General features: G+C 39.6%; 1 protein-coding gene across 2 annotated transcripts; it reads left to right on the top strand.

Moving 5' to 3' along the window:
• The first annotated feature begins 467 nt into the window (after nt 1-467).
• Nucleotides 468-17426, top strand: cnot10 (CCR4-NOT transcription complex, subunit 10). Of its 2 annotated transcripts, none has more exons than XM_059340192.1 (19): nt 468-655; nt 3762-3853; nt 4107-4268; nt 4411-4561; nt 5159-5295; nt 5531-5614; nt 5701-5784; nt 6368-6485; nt 7362-7511; nt 8294-8496; nt 9648-9769; nt 10527-10706; nt 11717-11797; nt 11913-12026; nt 12135-12265; nt 12347-12379; nt 12512-12636; nt 14630-14705; nt 16914-17426. In XM_059340192.1, the coding sequence occupies exons 1-19, from the start codon at nt 640-642 to the stop codon at nt 17054-17056; spliced, it is 2202 nt and encodes a 733-aa protein (XP_059196175.1). In that variant the 5' UTR covers nt 468-639; the 3' UTR covers nt 17057-17426. The 2 variants fall into 2 exon arrangements, with proteins under 2 accessions (XP_059196175.1, XP_059196174.1); XM_059340191.1 differs by having other exon boundaries at nt 12509-12636; nt 16914-17424.
• Nucleotides 17427-17716: the final 290 nt, after the last annotated feature.

The raw sequence follows: 17716 nt of genomic DNA, 5'->3' as shown, positions 1-17716 counted from the left end.
TTATAATTTAAATATTATACTTATATTATAATTATAAAATACGCATTATACATTATATATATATATGCATAATATTTTCTGGAAAGTACTTTTAAAAGTTAACCATTGGACGTGGATGAAGGAGAAATATTTTTGGTTTATATGTTGTCCTCTTATTACTTAGTATGACTCGATTAATAAATCGAATAAATAAATAAATATGTGCACGTTGCAAATTATTATTACAATTTGTATAAGTGGGTTCAATGTTTCCTTCTGTAGAACCTTTGACTGAAACCCATCGTTCCTAATGATGCAGTCCTGAAATTACTGATATTACAGATGTGCTTAATAAATGACAGTCATGTGATAGTTAATGACGCATTATGTTACATTACTAATCAGAGAGTGTATTTTCCTGACGGTCCCTGACAACAGGGGGCGCTGTCGCGTTTCAACGCGTTGGTTACAAACTGTCACTAAACGGCAAAGAAGAATCTGTTTAGAGCGGACAAGACAGATATCGGCTAGCATCTTCAGTGTGACACACTGGAGATTAAGTATCCACGTATCATTTTAACGATTTCTCTGCCAGACATCGGAATTTAATCTAATCTGATATAAACTACAAATACAATTGTCTTTGAAGAGGCCCCAGAAATGGCAGAAAATACAGGTGAGTGTGTCAGCTAAAGCTAGCTGGGTAGCTAGTTATGGTCAATTTGAGCTAGCTTTAACTATTTGAACAGATGCGCTGTCCTTATGCAATTTGTTTATTCAATAACTGGTAATATATTATGAGGGGGGTCACTCCTGTAACGCTCGGTTGGTCATTAGTTTATGTGGTGCTTTTGTAGACTGCCGCTAACCACCCAGGTGAACCCTGTGTTAGCCTAGCCGATGTGCATGTTGTTGCCAGTAGACACGTTCAGCCAAAACTTCATTCACAAATGTCGCATTGAAGTGTCCTTACAGAAACGACCTTAACATGCCTCAAGACCCCTCGCGTTGACGTCGCCGGCGTCTTTTGGTAAATTCAGTGTGTTTATAATCCACCGAGTAGTCTGAATATTGCTCTTAATCCCACAGTCCTGCCAGCAGCAGGAGGTTGACTAAAACTAAGCTAACAGTGATCAAGGTGAAGCAATTATCTGCGAGAGATGTTAAACCTCTGGAGTCTCCAAAAGCGCCAAAGCATGACTTATTAATCACATACAGACTAGAAAACAAAGCAGCGTGGAGCCCTACTGTAAATTTACCTCTAAAGTTCTGGCTGTGAACTCCATGAGGCCAGTTTCAGTTTGATGATGATATACCAAGTAAAACTGGAGACAAGGTCAAATATATTTAGTATAAAATTATAGAACTGGATGTAACCCTCTTATATGTTATATTTGCAACATTCAAAATTATTTATTGAGCACGATAGTGTTTTGAAAGAAAAAAAAAGATTCAAAATCACATTTTATGTTGGACTAAAGGACTAAAAAAGACACAAAATGACTTAAAAAAAGACACAGAATGACCAAAGAAAGACACTTAATGACCAAAGAAAGACACAAAATGACTTACAAAGACACAAAATGACTAAAGAAATGCACAAAATGACCAAAATTGTTATGCTAAACACACAAAGAAAATGGAGTCACACTAGAATAAAAACCAGAGTTGGATGACAGGATGACACACAATCACAAGATCACATTTATGTTGGTTTTTCTTTGTTTATTTGTGGTTCAAAATGTTGATCCAGTAAGTCAGAATGAAATGTCAATTATTATGAGGTCATATAGGTGAGGTTGTGCTGGGAAAAAAAATTACCAACTTGGCATTTTAAACATTTTTTAAGTGGTGTATACAGGCAGGATGAAAAGGATTCAAAAACTGACAAAATAGCCCAAGACTCCATAGAGTTAACGGTACGGCCCACAGACTGAATGCATTCATAAATATTCTTTAAAGGTGATGTGATATCAGAATGAACGGGTTATATCTGGTGCAATAAGATGTTGGATTTTCTTCTCAAATCATCCGGTGTTGTGTCCTTACTGGTTTCCACACTAACTGGTTACTGCACTCGTGTGGGCAGCTTTGTTCTGCCTGAGTTAGCAGCTTCGTCACATATTTAATAAACATATAGATGTGATGGTGCATGAGCAGTTTAACTTTGCTGTAGTGAATTTGAATCCAGCTCTAACCCATCACGCAAAGATTATATTTTCATGCTTTCTTTTTTTTATAGGTGGCTGGTGATGTAGTGCTCACTTACAGGTGCATCTCAATAAATTAGAATATGATGGAAAAGTCAATTTCCAGTAGTTCAAGTCAAACAGCCCCAACCAAGTATTAGTCATATACATGGACATACTTTTCAGAGGCCAACATTTCCATTTTAAACATACTTTTTGAAATTGGTCTTTTGTATTATACATTTTAATTTGAGACACTAAATTTAAATGTAAGCCATAGTTATATAATTAAATATAATTAGAAGAAATCAAATGAATTAAGACATGAAATGTTTCATTCTGTTTGTAATGGATCTATGTAATGTTTTATTTCCATTTTTTGAATTCAATTACTGACATAAATAAAGTCTTCTATGATATTCTAATTTATTGAGATGCACCTGTATTCAACAATATTATTCCCTGTTGGTCGGAGATGCGACCTGGAAATCGCCAGTTATATGTTTAATATGTGACGAATCTGCTAACTGAGGCGGAACACGGCTGCACTAATGAGTACGGCAACCAGCTAGTGTGGAAACCAGTTAGGACACAACACCAGCAACTGTCATGTAGTTTTGAGTTGGCCACTTTATCCGCTACTCTGGTACATCTGCTCGTTAATGTACATACCTCATGAACCAGTCTCGCAGGAACAATTTTGTTTCAGTTTTATGTATCAGCTGATCTTATTACCACATCAGAGTTAACACAGAATGGTCTGAAAACATAAACCTTCCAGTAAAGCAGTTCAGGTTTTAAGCTGAAAGTAAGGTGACAGTCACTCAAAAGTCTATATAGAAGAGCATGCACAACATGAACCTTGGAGTGAACGGGCTACAGCCGGTTCCATTCCTGTCAGCCAACAATAGGAAACTGGGGCTACAGTGAGTGTAGGCTCACCTGACCTAGGCAGTAGAAGATAGAACTGCTACTTGGTCTGACAAGTCATGTTTTCTGCTGCCACATGCAGATGGAAGGGGCAGAATTGGACAAAAGCTACCATAGTGTAAACAATATGTCAAACACCCACCCAGCTCTGTAAGTAAATTATGGTTGCATGGTTAAAATCTCAGACCTGAGCATTGTTGCTGACTGTGTCCATCCCTTTATGACCACATCATAATGGCTACTTCAGCATGATCAAACACCATGTCACTTATGACACGTCATCTTAAGGTTGTTTCCCTTGCATCACAATGTGTTTAGTGAGCTTTAAGAGCCACAATCATCACATCTCAGTCCAATGGAGCATCATTGGGATGTGGTGGAAGATTTGCAGCATATATGTGCACCCAACAAATTTGCAGGAAATGCAATGTGACGCTATCGTGTCAACATGGAGCAGAATCTCTGAGGAATGTTTCCAGTATCTTGTTCAATCCTCGGCACTAAGAAATTGGGCTGCTCTGGGGTAAAAGAAAGGTATACCTAATAAAGTGGCATGTGGCAATACAGGCTGGTAACAGTACTCATACAATTTCATTTTTAGCCTTGGTTGAAGACCCATGTAATGTAAGTTTGACTTTTTTTCTCTCTTTTCATTTTGATCAGAACAAAACGAGACAAAGCATGACAACTCATCATCCCCTGGAATGACAGACCAAGAGAAAGAAATAGCAGCCAATGCATATGAAGCCTTTTCGGTAAGCTGGAATATTCCTTCATTGCAGACCATGTGAGTGTTACTGTGTGTGCGCTCGCAAACTGATTTGTTAGGGAAAATCATTGGTTAAACAAGTCACAAAGTGCTCAGAAATTGTGGATAGATTTGCAAGTATTACAGGGCTCTTGCATTTATGGGTGTGAAGCTTAAAATAACATGAGAAGAAATTCTAATCTGTTGCAAATCACAGATTGTTGCCAAGTTGGTGATATGAGCTCCTGTGTTCCTCACAGACTGGGAAGTATGACGAGTCTTTCAAACACCTTGAAGCCCTGCAAGACCTCAACAAAGAGGACTACAAGATCTCCATGAATAAAGCTATTGTAGAGTTTTACAAAAGCAGTCAAACTACCACAGGAACTCTGAAGCAGACTTTAATGGCAATGAAGAACCAGGTAACTGCTGAAATGTGGGTCAGATTTTTCTCATGCTTCCAGTCCATGTCGAATCTGTTTTCAGTGGAAGTTGTAGACGAACAGCACTTTGCTTCTTCTGGATGTCTCAGATTTCTGTAAAGACAATGTCTTTATCTTTCAGGTTCACACATCGGCAGAGGACATTGATGGGTTGGATGATGTGGAAAATAGCCTGCTTTACTATAATCAAGCCATCATCCACTATCATATGCGACAGTACTCAGAAGCCATCGCAATAGGAGAGAGGCTCTACCAGTTTTTAGAACCGTTTGGTATGTTGTGGTGCTTTACATGACTTTCACTAAAGTATACTGGTGATGTTATTAGATAATCAATTGGTTGATCCCATGCCGCTTTGATTGTCATTTAAGTCATTCATCATGGACAAAAATACAAAATATTTCATTAAGATTACAGGCTGTTAACTGGGAATTTGGTGGTGTTAAAAACATTTTGTTGCAAGTTAATAACTTTAAGGTTTTAGGGTAAATGCAGATGAGCGTTTTGAGGACATTAATTTGAACCATAAATATAAAACAAATGCTGTGTTGTATGTAGTTTGCCTTTTTGAAGCTGTGCCAGGCTACTGTGTATAATGGGTATCGTAACATGGCAGTTTAAGCCAAAGTTTCCATACATTAATAAACACAGGTCTCAAGTCTTTTTGTGACTTGACTTGAACCTGGCCCTGTTCAGGCATGTCAGCTACGGACTTAAATTCGAAATAACAGGGTTTATGGGAAATGTGATCGTGACTTAGAGAAGGGCTTGTGTCTAAAGTACTACTGGGGAGAGATCCACAGTATGTCATATATTGATATTTTATAAGTGAGTTTGGCATGCAGTCATTGTGTTATTTGTCCTAGCAGAGAAGTTTGCTCAGGCTGTATGCTTCCTGCTGGTGGATCTGTACCTGCTCACCTTCCAGCCAGAGAAGGCCCTGCATTTGCTGGCTGTGCTGGACAAACTCTCTGTACAGGGAAGCAACAAGAACGGCAAAGGAGAGGTACTTCACCACACTGCAAAAGTTCTTTGTACGACAGCTGCTGTCATTCAAGTCTCCAGACCACACAAAAAGGTGTTAACTAACATAACAAACTAAATTGCTGCTGTACCACCAATGGCTTCATCTGGGAATAATTTGATTTAGCAATGCAGTTGTTTCTGAGGCCACTAACTAAACAAATGTAACGGATGTAACAATACATGTACAGTTGACTGAATGCTGTGTTTGATTACAGAGCAACAGTTCAAACAAAGATGGAGCAAACCAGAAGGCGGAGTTCACAGCTATGATTGAGGCAGCAAAATCAAAGATGCACCAGGTAAGAGCTCAGAGATTTGAACAGGATCCACTGCTCCTCTGCGTCAGCCTCCATCCTGCTCACTGACTGTTGTTTCTTTCTCACAGTACAAAGTGAGAGCCTACATCCAGATGAAATCCTCCAAGGCCTGTAAAAGGGAGATCAAATCAGTGATGAACACAGCAGGGAATGTAAGTTTTGCTGCTTTTATCCTCAAACAGTAGCTAGATGTAGTAGATGCATACAGAATATTAATTTGATGTCAGTGCTTTTGGGCGGTCTCTCCCCTCTGAGTGGCAAGTACAATGTCACAATGTAAATACATGGCAACACAGTCACCATGTATTTACATTGTGACAGACTGCTAGAATGACAAAAGGAGGATAATACCTGTTGTGGTATTGAGTGTACAGATTCAAAAATAGCACAAGAAACAACTTTTTTATTGACTGCTAAAGAATGAACACAAGAATAGGGAAGTGAAGTGCCGCTTTCTTATGCTTGGTGTGTGCCAAAAGTGATGCCAGAGTTTAACTGAGCTTTTTAATACTGGAAGCACGTCTTGGACATTGTGAAGAGATGTTAGCAGCTGCAGCAGCCATAGTCATGTGCTGAATTCATGCCAGGTTGTACAGCCAAAGTTCCACCAATGTAAAGTGAACTTTGTTCCACACACTCTGACCTTCACATCGCTGGCTTTGACGAGAGGCGGATGTTATGACCATGATCATCAAGTATGTCTCTCTAACCTGTGTTTCCTGTCTCCTCCATCAGTCTGCACCCTCACTCTTCCTCAAGAGTAATTTTGAGTACCTGAGAGGAAACTACAGGAAAGCAGTGAAGCTGCTGAACAGCTCCAACATCGCAGAACATCCTGGACCCATCAAGACGGGTGAAGACTACTGTACTTTTTGAAGGCTTTCTCTGATAAGCCTGATGTCAAAAAGCCATGCGTAGGCCTGTCACAATAATCAATATATCGACTTATCGTTCGATAAACAAAAATGGCCACAATCATTTTTCCGGAGTCTTCGTTTACATGCGTGTTTGTTTACATAAGTCATCAACATTCAGTCGCGCTGCTTCTTTCCCTCTCCTGTCAGTCAACCTGCGGGGAGGCGGGGCTCCCACACACACATAAACAAACAGACAGACAGTGTGGACAGCGTTGAAGCAGAGAGAAAGAAATAATCCCCGTACTTGAAGTTTTCTGATGGCCGTAGTTTTGCCCAAAAAATGCAAATATAAACGTGACAGCACTAAATGGAGCACGCTCACAGATATTGTTACTCGCTTTATAGTGAAAGAGATGCAGCCATTCAACACTATGGAGAAACCAGCATTTAGAAAAATGCTCCAGACTTTTAATAGGTAGGATGAATTACCTGAAAAACCATACATTTCCCAAACAGCCATTCCAGCATTACAATGCCAATGTTCAATATTCTTGAGAATTAAAAGTTAATTGCTCTTAAAAATGAGGTACTTGAATTATTATGCTCTAATATCATTATATCAGCGGCAAAAAAAAACAACAATACTAATACTACTAATCGTTTATCGTGATAGTTTCTGGGAAAATATATCGTCCTAAAAAATGTGTTATCGTGACAGGCCTAGCCATGTGGCTAGTTTTGATTTGACTTACACTGTAATGTGTCATTGGCTCTTCATTGGTGATGTAACTGGCTGTAGAAGTCACAGTTAATTATTTTTGCATTAGTTGTCTTAGTAGTTGATGTATTGTTTTCTGACTTGTCTCATACAGGAGAATGTGTTCGATGTATGTTCTGGAACAATCTGGGCTGCATTCACTTTGCAATGGGAAAACATAACCTCGGCATTTTCTACTTCAAGAAGGCACTGCAAGAGAACGACCACACTTGCGCACAGCTGGGAGACGGCAGCAGCGGTCAATGTAAGTCACTGATATCAAGTGATCATCGTATCAAGCACTCCTCTCCTGTTGGCTGAGAGATGGTAAAATTGTGTAGGACAGCAGCTCTGTCCATCTTGAATCAAAAGTCACATCCAAACACCCAAAGAAACATCTCAATCCACCTCTGCAGCATAGTCCTCATTATTCTCTGCTGAATGTTTTGTTAAGTCATAGTTTTTCTAGATTTTTTGGGAAATTCTCATAAATATATGGCAAAATGGAATTGACAAGTTTCACTGTTGCATTGGGTCGCCCTTTCACTGCAAAGGAACTACTTTATATGTCAACCCTAACCATCTGTCCAGTAGTGTCTTTCCTTCCTGATAGTTTTGGTTTTATTTGTCCACATTTTTAGAGTTTTTTTTCTCAGAGGAGTTTAACAACACTTTCTCTTCACACAAACTGTTACTCAACATCAGCATTTTCACTGGAGCTACTTTCGATCATATATATCATCCCTGTGAAAACAGTTGACAGTGTGGTCTGTGGATTATCCACAAATACACTTGTTTTGGGCGTTGGGCAGAAAGTCAGACAGATACACAAAGACCTGGACTAACAACATACAAACTGCCTGCATGGAGAGATGAAGTGAGAGAATCTAGTTCGCCCCTGGTGTGAACACATTTTAAGGGTCATTCAAACATACCATTCTGTATTTTTGTGTGAAGGGAGTACTTCAGTTTGGACTAAGTGGGTGTATTGTTATGTGGGTTTCAAATGCTAACAAGTCCCTTTCTTCTGTTACTTTTATTCTCCAGCTAAAAAGTTCACCGGTATCCCCATGTGTGCTCTACTAGCCAACAAGCGCTATGAGCTGCTGTATAACTGTGGTATCCAGCTGCTGCACATCGGCAGGCCCCTGGCAGCATTCGAGTGTCTCATGGAGGCCGTGCAGGTTTACCACTCCAACCCCAGACTGTGGCTCCGGCTGGCAGAGTGCTGCATCTCTGCTAACAAGGGGGTACGACTTCACTGACACAGATCCTCGTTGAGTTTAGCTTTGTGTCCTAGTTTCAGTATTTTCTTCCAGTGTTTTTGCCTTTATCAGGTTTCCTTTTAGCTTACTTGAACATCTGAGGCCCACTGTTGTGAAATTGCAACATCTATGTAAGGCTGTGTATTAGGGCTGGGTGATATGGACCAAAAGTCGTATCCCGACATATTTAGGCTGAATATCGATATATGATATATATCCCGATATTTTTATCACAAAGTGAGAGCAAATGTTAAGTCAAAATCAAATATGACATGTTACAAGTAGTTTTATTGAAACTTTTTAACTATTTAAGTGAACATAAATACTGTATAACAGGAGTACCTTTTTAAAAAAAAAAAAAATCAAAGCTCCATAAAGTGCACATTTAAATAATAAAACATCTTAAATAAAAATAACCTATGAAATATAATAGGCCGATGGTGGTATAGTTTGTCGGAAAGTACGGTAGCTTGTCCATAAATAGCAAGAAATTACCACATTATGGGATGTTCAAAAATGACTCCCTCAAAAAAAACTCATACTATAGTTTGTCTATTTTTGTCAGAAATGGTCAAATTTGAATATGCCTGAAAAAATGCTTAAATGGGTCAGTAAGAGTAGTAGTATGGGTAGTAAGAGCAGCATTTGTATATAAAAATATATTTTTTTAACTATATCTTGATATGCGATATGGTCTTATTCCATATCACATTTAAAAATATATCAATATATTTTTTTATATCTATATATCGCCCAGCCCTACTGTGTATTAGTACAAATAATTGACAACTGAATGTTGACAAAATAATTTTGGTAATTTTTATATTTTATTCAGTCAGTGTTAGTACCTCTTTTTTTTTTTTAAAGAGGATAAACTTTGTTATGTTATGTATCAAAAAGCAATAAAGATATATTATGTCGCTTTCACTTGAAGTGGAATATTATCTACTAACAGTAATAGTTTTGCTTCGGTAATTATTCAGAATCTGGTTTTCCTAAGTGGTTTCAACACCTATTGCTCCAACTGCAGTGTTACTTTAAACCTGTATTTCCAAATTAGCTTTTTATGGTACCTTCACTCCAGTTATATAAAGGTGAACATAAAGTAATTTCATGGTCTCTGTGTTTGTCTCCAGGGCTCGGAGCAGGAGAGCAAAGGTTTACCTTGTAAGAAAGGTATAGTTCAGTCTATTGTTGGGCAAGGTTACCATCGCAAGATCGTCTTGGCATCCCAGTCCACCCAGAACACTATCTACAGGTCAGTGCCAACAGGTCCATCCTCCAGCCCTGAACTCCACAAGTCTAATGACTGGCTTCCTGTCCAGCAGAGGGCAGCAGCGCCTCATGTTAGCTCTAGCATTGTATCTACACCCTTCCATTCTTAATTTGTTTCCGGTAGCAAAGTAAATTTGCATCTTAACAACGTGTGGAGTTCAACCATAGTGAACTCTGAGTAGCCCCAACTAAGTGTGTGTGCTTGATCCCACTTGGCTGTCATTGGCTGTAGTTATCAAAGTGAGCCAAGACAGATGAGACATTGATTGTAGCATACAGTGAGCTCAGATTAAAAATAAATGTTCTCACTACAATGAAATGCTACAGTGGGTGCTAACAACTTCTGTGATGGTATTTGTTCAAGAGAAGATCTACATCAGAAGCATGTCTGTGCATCAGTCATGAAGGATCAAGTCTAGGGATCAATTAGCCTAGTTTAGCATAAAGGCTGGAAATTGTGAGAAACAGTAAGCCTGGCTCAGTCCAAAATTCAAAATGACACCTACAGTATTTTTGTATGACAATAAAAACTATGTAAAACAGCATGTACCAACACTCCAATGAAGCTTCTTGATGTTTCCACCATTTCAACAAAACCAAGACTCTTTGTGTCTAGTACATCATTTTAAACCTATATCCTTGGTCACATTGTATTATAGCTACTGTAATCCTGACTGACTGATATCTAATAAGTCGATGATGCTCTTTTTGACTGTGTGTGTGTGTGTGTGTTTGTACAGTGAGGGCCAGTCAGCAGCTATCCCAGTAGCCAGTATGGAGTTTGCAGCCATCTGCCTGAGGAACGCTCTGCTGCTACTGCCTGAACACCAGCAGCAGGACACCAAGACAGAGAACGGCTCCAAGAACTCCAGTCAGTCAGGAAGCACCGAGAGCGGCAGCGAGAACAGTGACGCCTGCAGGTCAGACAAAACACACACACACCATAGATCTTATGTAGTACTACAGAGGATGACAACAAAATGTAGAGTATAGCACCTCCTGTGATCACAAAGCTTCAAATGTCAGCAGTTGCCGTGTTGCCAGAGACCAGAAAATATTACTGATTGTACAGTTCAATGAACCTGTCCTTACTGGGAGTTCAAGTTGAAAATGCTGATGTGTGAATTTATCCACACCTCATATGCATGCTGTCAGAAACTGATTTATTCTGCTGCCAGTTTTGTCCCTCTTTAAGTCCCTTCTTCAGTAAAAAACAGTAACACAACTAATGAGTGTGATCCTATAAATAAAGTACAACAGCCTTGTATGCAGCAGTACTATTGGCCTCTCTACCGTTTAGTGCATGACTTAAGTTGAAATAAGTCAAATAATGTAAAAACTTAAACTGAACTTGGCATGATTCTACATGTGATTTGCTGTGGCAGCATTTAAACTGTAGAAAAGGTGTCAGAAGTCCCTCAGATCATGTTTTTCCAGGATGCAGATTTTGTGGAAAAGCTTTGTAAATGTAGGCTTTAATTATGTAGCATTAATAAACGACGAGTACACCATAATTGGGTGGATGGATGGATGGATAGATGGAAAGAAAGAAAGAACTTTATTGTCTACCGTGGTGGAAATTTGTCTTTGGCTTCTCCAATGTATAAAATATAAACATGACACACATAAAAACATACAATCTCTGAATACACATAAATACACACAAGTAATAAATACATCCACTAGCAATACACTAGACACCAATAAAAACAGCAACAAACAGTTGTGCAAATGGGCAAGAAACCACAGCAGCTAGCAAACCAAACCACTGACAAAGCAATTGACTCAATTATGGGCTGAACATAATGATATATAACTGTGTGCCACCTGATCAAATGTAAACAATATGGATGACTTAAATGTTGCAGTGTGATACAGGTTTCATTGTGGTTCAGTAGAGTTAGATATGTGCTGTGATGATGTGTTGCAGTGGGAAAGGTCAGGAGGCTGATAAGTTCCTGTCTGCAGCTCCATCGTCTCCTCTCAGAAAACAGGAGGTAGAAAACCTCAGGTAAAATTTTCTTCTCTCTTGGGTTTAGCTGACACATCACTCATTATTTTGTAACATAAAAATGACCTGTAGAGGGCTGTACAGTAATGACTGGTGACCACTGTTTGATGTGTAGGTGCTCCATCCTGGCCTGTAGTGCCTATGTGGCATTAGCTCTGGGAGACAACCTGATGGCTCTAAACCACGCTGAGAAGCTGCTCCATCAAACCAAGGTGTCTGGATCCCTCAAGTAAGTGCTCAAAGCTAGCTGCTCTGTTTTTCTCCAACCACACTGATCCCCATCTTTGAATCACTCAGCTGGTCTTGATGGTCTCCTCCTGCTCTGCTGTGTGTTCAGGTTCCTGGGTCACCTCTATGCTGCTGAAGCCCTCATCTCATTGGACAGGATCTCTGACGCCATCACTCACCTCAACCCAGAGAATGTCAGCGACGTGTCAATGGGAGTGCTGACCAGCGAGCAAGACCAAGGTCTGTGGGCTTAACACAGGACTCTACAAAACATATGCTTTATTCTTTTCTGCTTCATGCTTGCTTTGTTTTTGTCACCAGGGTCTGACAAAGGAGACGAGCCTGTTGAGTCCTGTGAGTCTAATGCATGATAATGGACAAAATATATCGGAGTAACAAACTAACACAAAAGTATCAAGGAAATTACTACAATGGTTTCATGTGTGTGTGTGTATGCATGTGCCTGTGTGCCTGTGTGTGTAGCAGGGAAGCAGACTCCCCTGTGTTACCCCAGCAGTGTGACATCAGCGCGGGCCATGATGCTCTTCAACCTGGGCAGCGCCTACTGTTTGAGGAGCGAGTATGACAAGGCCCGCAAGTGCTTGCATCAGGTAACCAAAACAACAGCGGCATGACTTCAGTAGGTCCTGGACATGAGCTTCTGTGCTTCCAAAACTCGAGCAACACTGCTACTTTACAGAACAACTGTATTGTGAGACAAACACTTCTTTTATACAGTCCCTGGTTTCCAAGTTGCAGGACGGAGAGATTCAAAATCATCCTTCGCTCCTACAGCCATCAGGCTGTCTCATTCTTCAAGAGCTAAAAATAACTCAATTTCCCCTCGGGGATAAATAAAGTTATTTCGATTGATTTGATTTTGATGATTTCAGCTAGAGGTCTTCCTCAGGGTCAAAATACAACACATTACAAAGAACATGTAAGCAAGGTTGGTATGAAGCTAAAGATGTAACAACAGGTTAAAAAAAGTCTAACAAAAATGTAATTTCCCCTTAAGACATTCATACTGATTCTGCAACAGTGTAATATTGGCTGGTAGTGATATTTATACTGAACAAAAATATAAACACCACATGTCAAATATTGATGCCACATGGAGTAAACAACTCTAAGTAAACATATGCTGACTGTTACTTGCACAATAGGATTATTTCTCTTGATTTGTGTAACATTTTAATCTATCTCTGTCAGTGAGCATTTGCTCAGTGATGCAGTGATTTCACTCAGTACCTGGGTGTGGCATTTCCAGACGGTGATCAGACAGAATGAACAGACCCTCCTTATACTGGGGACAATAAAAGGCCACTCCAAAATGTCAAATCTTGTCATAAGTCATCATGGTTCAGATGTCTCAGGTCATGCTGGATGCAGGGACGTCGTCCAGGGGTCGCAGTGCAGCTGGATGTTAATTATCAGACGATAGGCCCTTTGAGAGTTTCGTATTCCCCAAACATGTCGCTCATAGAGTATCTCTGGGATGTTCTGGATCGACGTGTCCACGACCAGCTCCATGTGGCCCTCCGGGAACAATAGAATAACATTCCACAGGCTGACAGACAACCTGATCAACTCCATGAAGGAGATGTGTTGCTCTGAGAAATACAAATGTGACACACAAGATATTGAACATTCAGGTTCTTCAAGCTGACCCCCAACGTGTTCAAAGGATTGTCACTCCTTTGCAGATGCCAACATCAACATGTAATGGACGTTGATCTAAAGAGTAGTCATTAACTACAATGAATTTTGATTCGCTTCATATATTGCATAACCCTAATGTTAATAAAAACTCTAAATTTGACATGGGGCGTTTATATTTTTGTTCAGTGTAACAGAGCAGCAGCAGTTTGTGTACAATAAGCGACAGCAGCAGCAAGTGTATTCAAAATAATAATAGCAGAAGAACTCTGGGATGTTCAGATTCTAGGCAAAACATCACACAGAGGCGTAAATATCGCGGCTCGAAACAGAAGTCTGAAAGGGGCTAAAGATAGCCTGGATGTAAGAATGTGGCTTTAGCCAGTCACAGTCCCAAATTTGCAGAGAGGAAAGGGCTGTGCCTATTAAAAGACAGGGGTGACACTATACAGCTAAAGGGCAATAATCATGCTTTGGTTAGATGAGAGGGACAGATGCATGCTGGTTACTGTTGGTACGTTTGCTTTTCAACACAGTCACATTAGCTGCAGCTCATGGAGGTGATTATGGTTGTCTAAGTACTTCCTCTTCAGGTTATAACTCAGTCCAATCTAACCAGACATGAAACACTGGTTCTGGTTAAGTGTGTAGCAGAGTGCTTTTTGTGCTGTTTGCGCAGTAGAACATTATTTGCTGCGTGATGCCTCTCCTGTCCCTGTGATATGTTCAAAACTAAACTAGTGTTGTTTTAATCTCAAAAAGCATTGAACTGTCTGATTTATGAAGACACCAAGTGGCATTTAAATCCATAAGAAGCTGCTCTTAAGTATCAAAGCTATTTTTTGACCTTGGGAAATAAACTTTCTTTCTTGTTCAAATACTTTAGCAGTGTAGTAAAAAAAAAATGAGAGTTCACCTTGTTGTGATTTGTGTGTTCTTCATCAGGCTGCATCTATGGTGAACACCAAGGAGATTCCCCCTGAAGCCATCCTGCTAGGAGTCTACCTGGAGCTCCAGAACGGTCAGAACTCACACTTCCAACCGAAAAATACAACCACAAAACTTCTAAATTAAAGTTTGTCACCTATTTGTGTTGTTAACTCATCGAAAAAACACTCGACAGATTCCTTGCTCATCTTTTTTTCTTTTTTTTTTTTTTGTAAACCTAGCAAAATAACTGGTGACAGCAATTCAGAACATGCAGGGAAAATTAACAATAACCCAAAACCCTCATTAACTGTGACAAATAATATTAGTATAGCATTAGCCAACAGATTAAAATCAATCATCTACCATCAATCATATCATCAATCTACCGGACCAAACAGGTTTAATAAAAGAGAGACACTCATACTCAAACATGTGCTGTCTGTTCAACCTCATCACCCTAGCGTATCTCAGTTGACTATCTGAAAACATTTGATGTTATTAGTCTTTTTTTTTCCTTTTTTCAGCCATCATTATTGAGCCCATAAAGCCACTATCGTGTCATTTTTTAACTGATAAAAAAAGAAATACCCCACTGACACAAACTCAGCACTGAGAGTTAATTTCTTATTTAAAGTGTTCAACATGCTTATTTCTAGATTTAACAATCTTAATTCAAGACATCTTGTCAAGTGAAATTGTCTGTCCATGCAGCAAGATAATTTCCCTCAGACTTATTGTTTTTATCTTATTTTTAGATGCCCCTTCTTTGCAGTGAACCAACCCTCTCAGTTAGTCGTTCTAACAGTCACCAGCTCTGCTTTGCTGTGTTCTTCCCCTGCTGTTTCTCTGTCCTGGTTGCCAGCTGAATAGCACTGCAGCAGCTCTCTGTCTTTCTTCCGAGGCAGTTTATGAATTTGCCATTTTGATTGGCTCACCTTTATCACCACGACTAGACCACAAATACTTCAAAACGGGGACAGATATATTTATTTAACTTTCAATAGTCCAGTAAGTTTCCATATTTCTCTCCCACCAGTTCAGACTGACCTCTGGTTGAGGGTGATGTGCTCTACTCATCAAAATATAATGCAACTCTGTATCAGTTTAATACATACAGGTACATGTCAAAAAATGAGAATAACATGAAAAGTTCAATATTTTTTGTCAATCATTTCAGAAAGTGAAACTCGTATATTAGATTCATTACACATAAAGTGAAATATTTCACGCCTGTTTTTCTTGTTATTTTGATGATTATGACTTACAGGTAATGAAAACACAAAACTCAGCGTCAGAAATTAGAATATTACATAAGATCAATAAAAAAAGGATATTTTAAACACAAATGTCAGGCTTCTGAAAAGTATGTCCATTTCTATACACTCAATACTTGGTTGGGCTCCTTTTGCATACTTTTCATGATATTCACATCTTTTGAGATGTACCTGTAGACTATCCAATCCAATCCAATCCCCTTTATTTATATAGCACAATTTTAGCAAACACAAGGTTTCCAAAGTGCTGCACAAACAATAAATACATAACACAATACAAAGAGATGTAGTAAACAATAGATCAGTAAGATGCAATAAATTAAAAATGGGATAAAAATAAATAAAATAAAATATAAAATGTACTGCCCGCACAAAATAAAATATGCATGAATACAATAAAAACAAAAAATCATAAAATCAACATAAAATCAACACTCTACGTGGTGTTAAAAGCCAACGAGAAGAGGTGGGTTTTAAGAAGAGATTTAAAATGAGACAGTGAGGAGGCCTGTCTGATGTGCAGCGGCAATTCATTCCACAGTTTTGGAGCTGCGATGGCAAAAGCTCGTTCCCCTCTGAGCTTCAGCCTAGCTCTTGGCACTCTCAGGAGAAGCTGGTCAGCTGACCTGAGAGAGCGGGTAGGAGAGTAGGGGTGCAGCAGCTCAGAGAGGTAAGGAGGAGCAAGACCATTTAAAGCTTTAAAAGCAAATAAAATAATTTTAAAATGAATCCTAAAATGAACGGGCAGCCAGTGCAGTGAAGCTAAAACAGGTGAAATGTGCTCATACTTTCTTGTGCCACTAAAATATCAGTGCCTGGATTTTTGACAACGTTGAAAATCATACATCTGTATTTCTAAACACCCTGGTTACCTTGATACCGCCATTGCCTATTTCAAGCTGCTCCTGGCTGTTAGCGATTTTACCAGTCTCATCAGCATCGAAACGATGTGGCGTATTACAGCTTTGCATTAACTGTGTTGAATATGTGAGTGAGAGGTTAATATCTGTGTGGTGCATCCTCAGGAAACACCCAGCTGGCCCTGCAGATCATCAAACGGAACCAGCTGCTGCCCACGGCGGTCCAGAGGGTCTCCCCAGACTCCCGCAAGAAACCCGTCCAGCCCATCCAGCTGCCCTCATCCTTCACACAAGTTCAGCGCAAATGAGCATCAACAGCCAACACCCCCTCCCCCCCCTCCCCCTCCCCACACACAAACATACACAACAAAATACAAAAATACACGACACGCAGCACACACCCAGGAGCAGCCTTGATATTTATGAAGCATCAGGAGCCGTTTGACATGCAGCTTTGGCTGCTCACTGACGAGGAGAAAAGAGATTCTGCTGTAGCCGTATCAGTGGACTGAGACCAGCTGACTGTTTATTTCCATTTCAGTGAGGAATCTGTGTGTTGTCTGAACAATGAAAATAAATTTTATTTACTGTATGCCATGTGTGACTATTAAACACTATAGTATTTTTTTTGCCAGGCAGGCTGTGGAAGCCACAGTGGACACAGGATGTTTTGACAATAATCAACAGAAAAAATACTTCATCAAAGTACTGAGCCTCTTTTGTCATAACTGTATTTTAATTATCAAAACAAAGTTTAGCCACATTAAAATCATTAAAAAAAAACAAAGCAAATGATATTAAACACAATAAAGTACAAATACAGTTAAAATACCATCGGTGAAAAGACTTTGCAACCATAAGCAGAGTCCTGCCAGGGGAGAGAGGCAGCAGCCTGGCCAGGCTTTAAAAACAAGCAGTTCAGTCAACCCGAGCGGGACAGACAGGATCAGTGTGATGTGTGTGCGCGC

This window comes from Centropristis striata, chromosome 8, assembly GCF_030273125.1.
Source record: "Centropristis striata isolate RG_2023a ecotype Rhode Island chromosome 8, C.striata_1.0, whole genome shotgun sequence".
NCBI classification, from domain to species: Eukaryota; Metazoa; Chordata; class Actinopteri; order Perciformes; family Serranidae; genus Centropristis; species Centropristis striata.
This window is presented reverse-complemented; position numbering and strand designations above follow the sequence as displayed.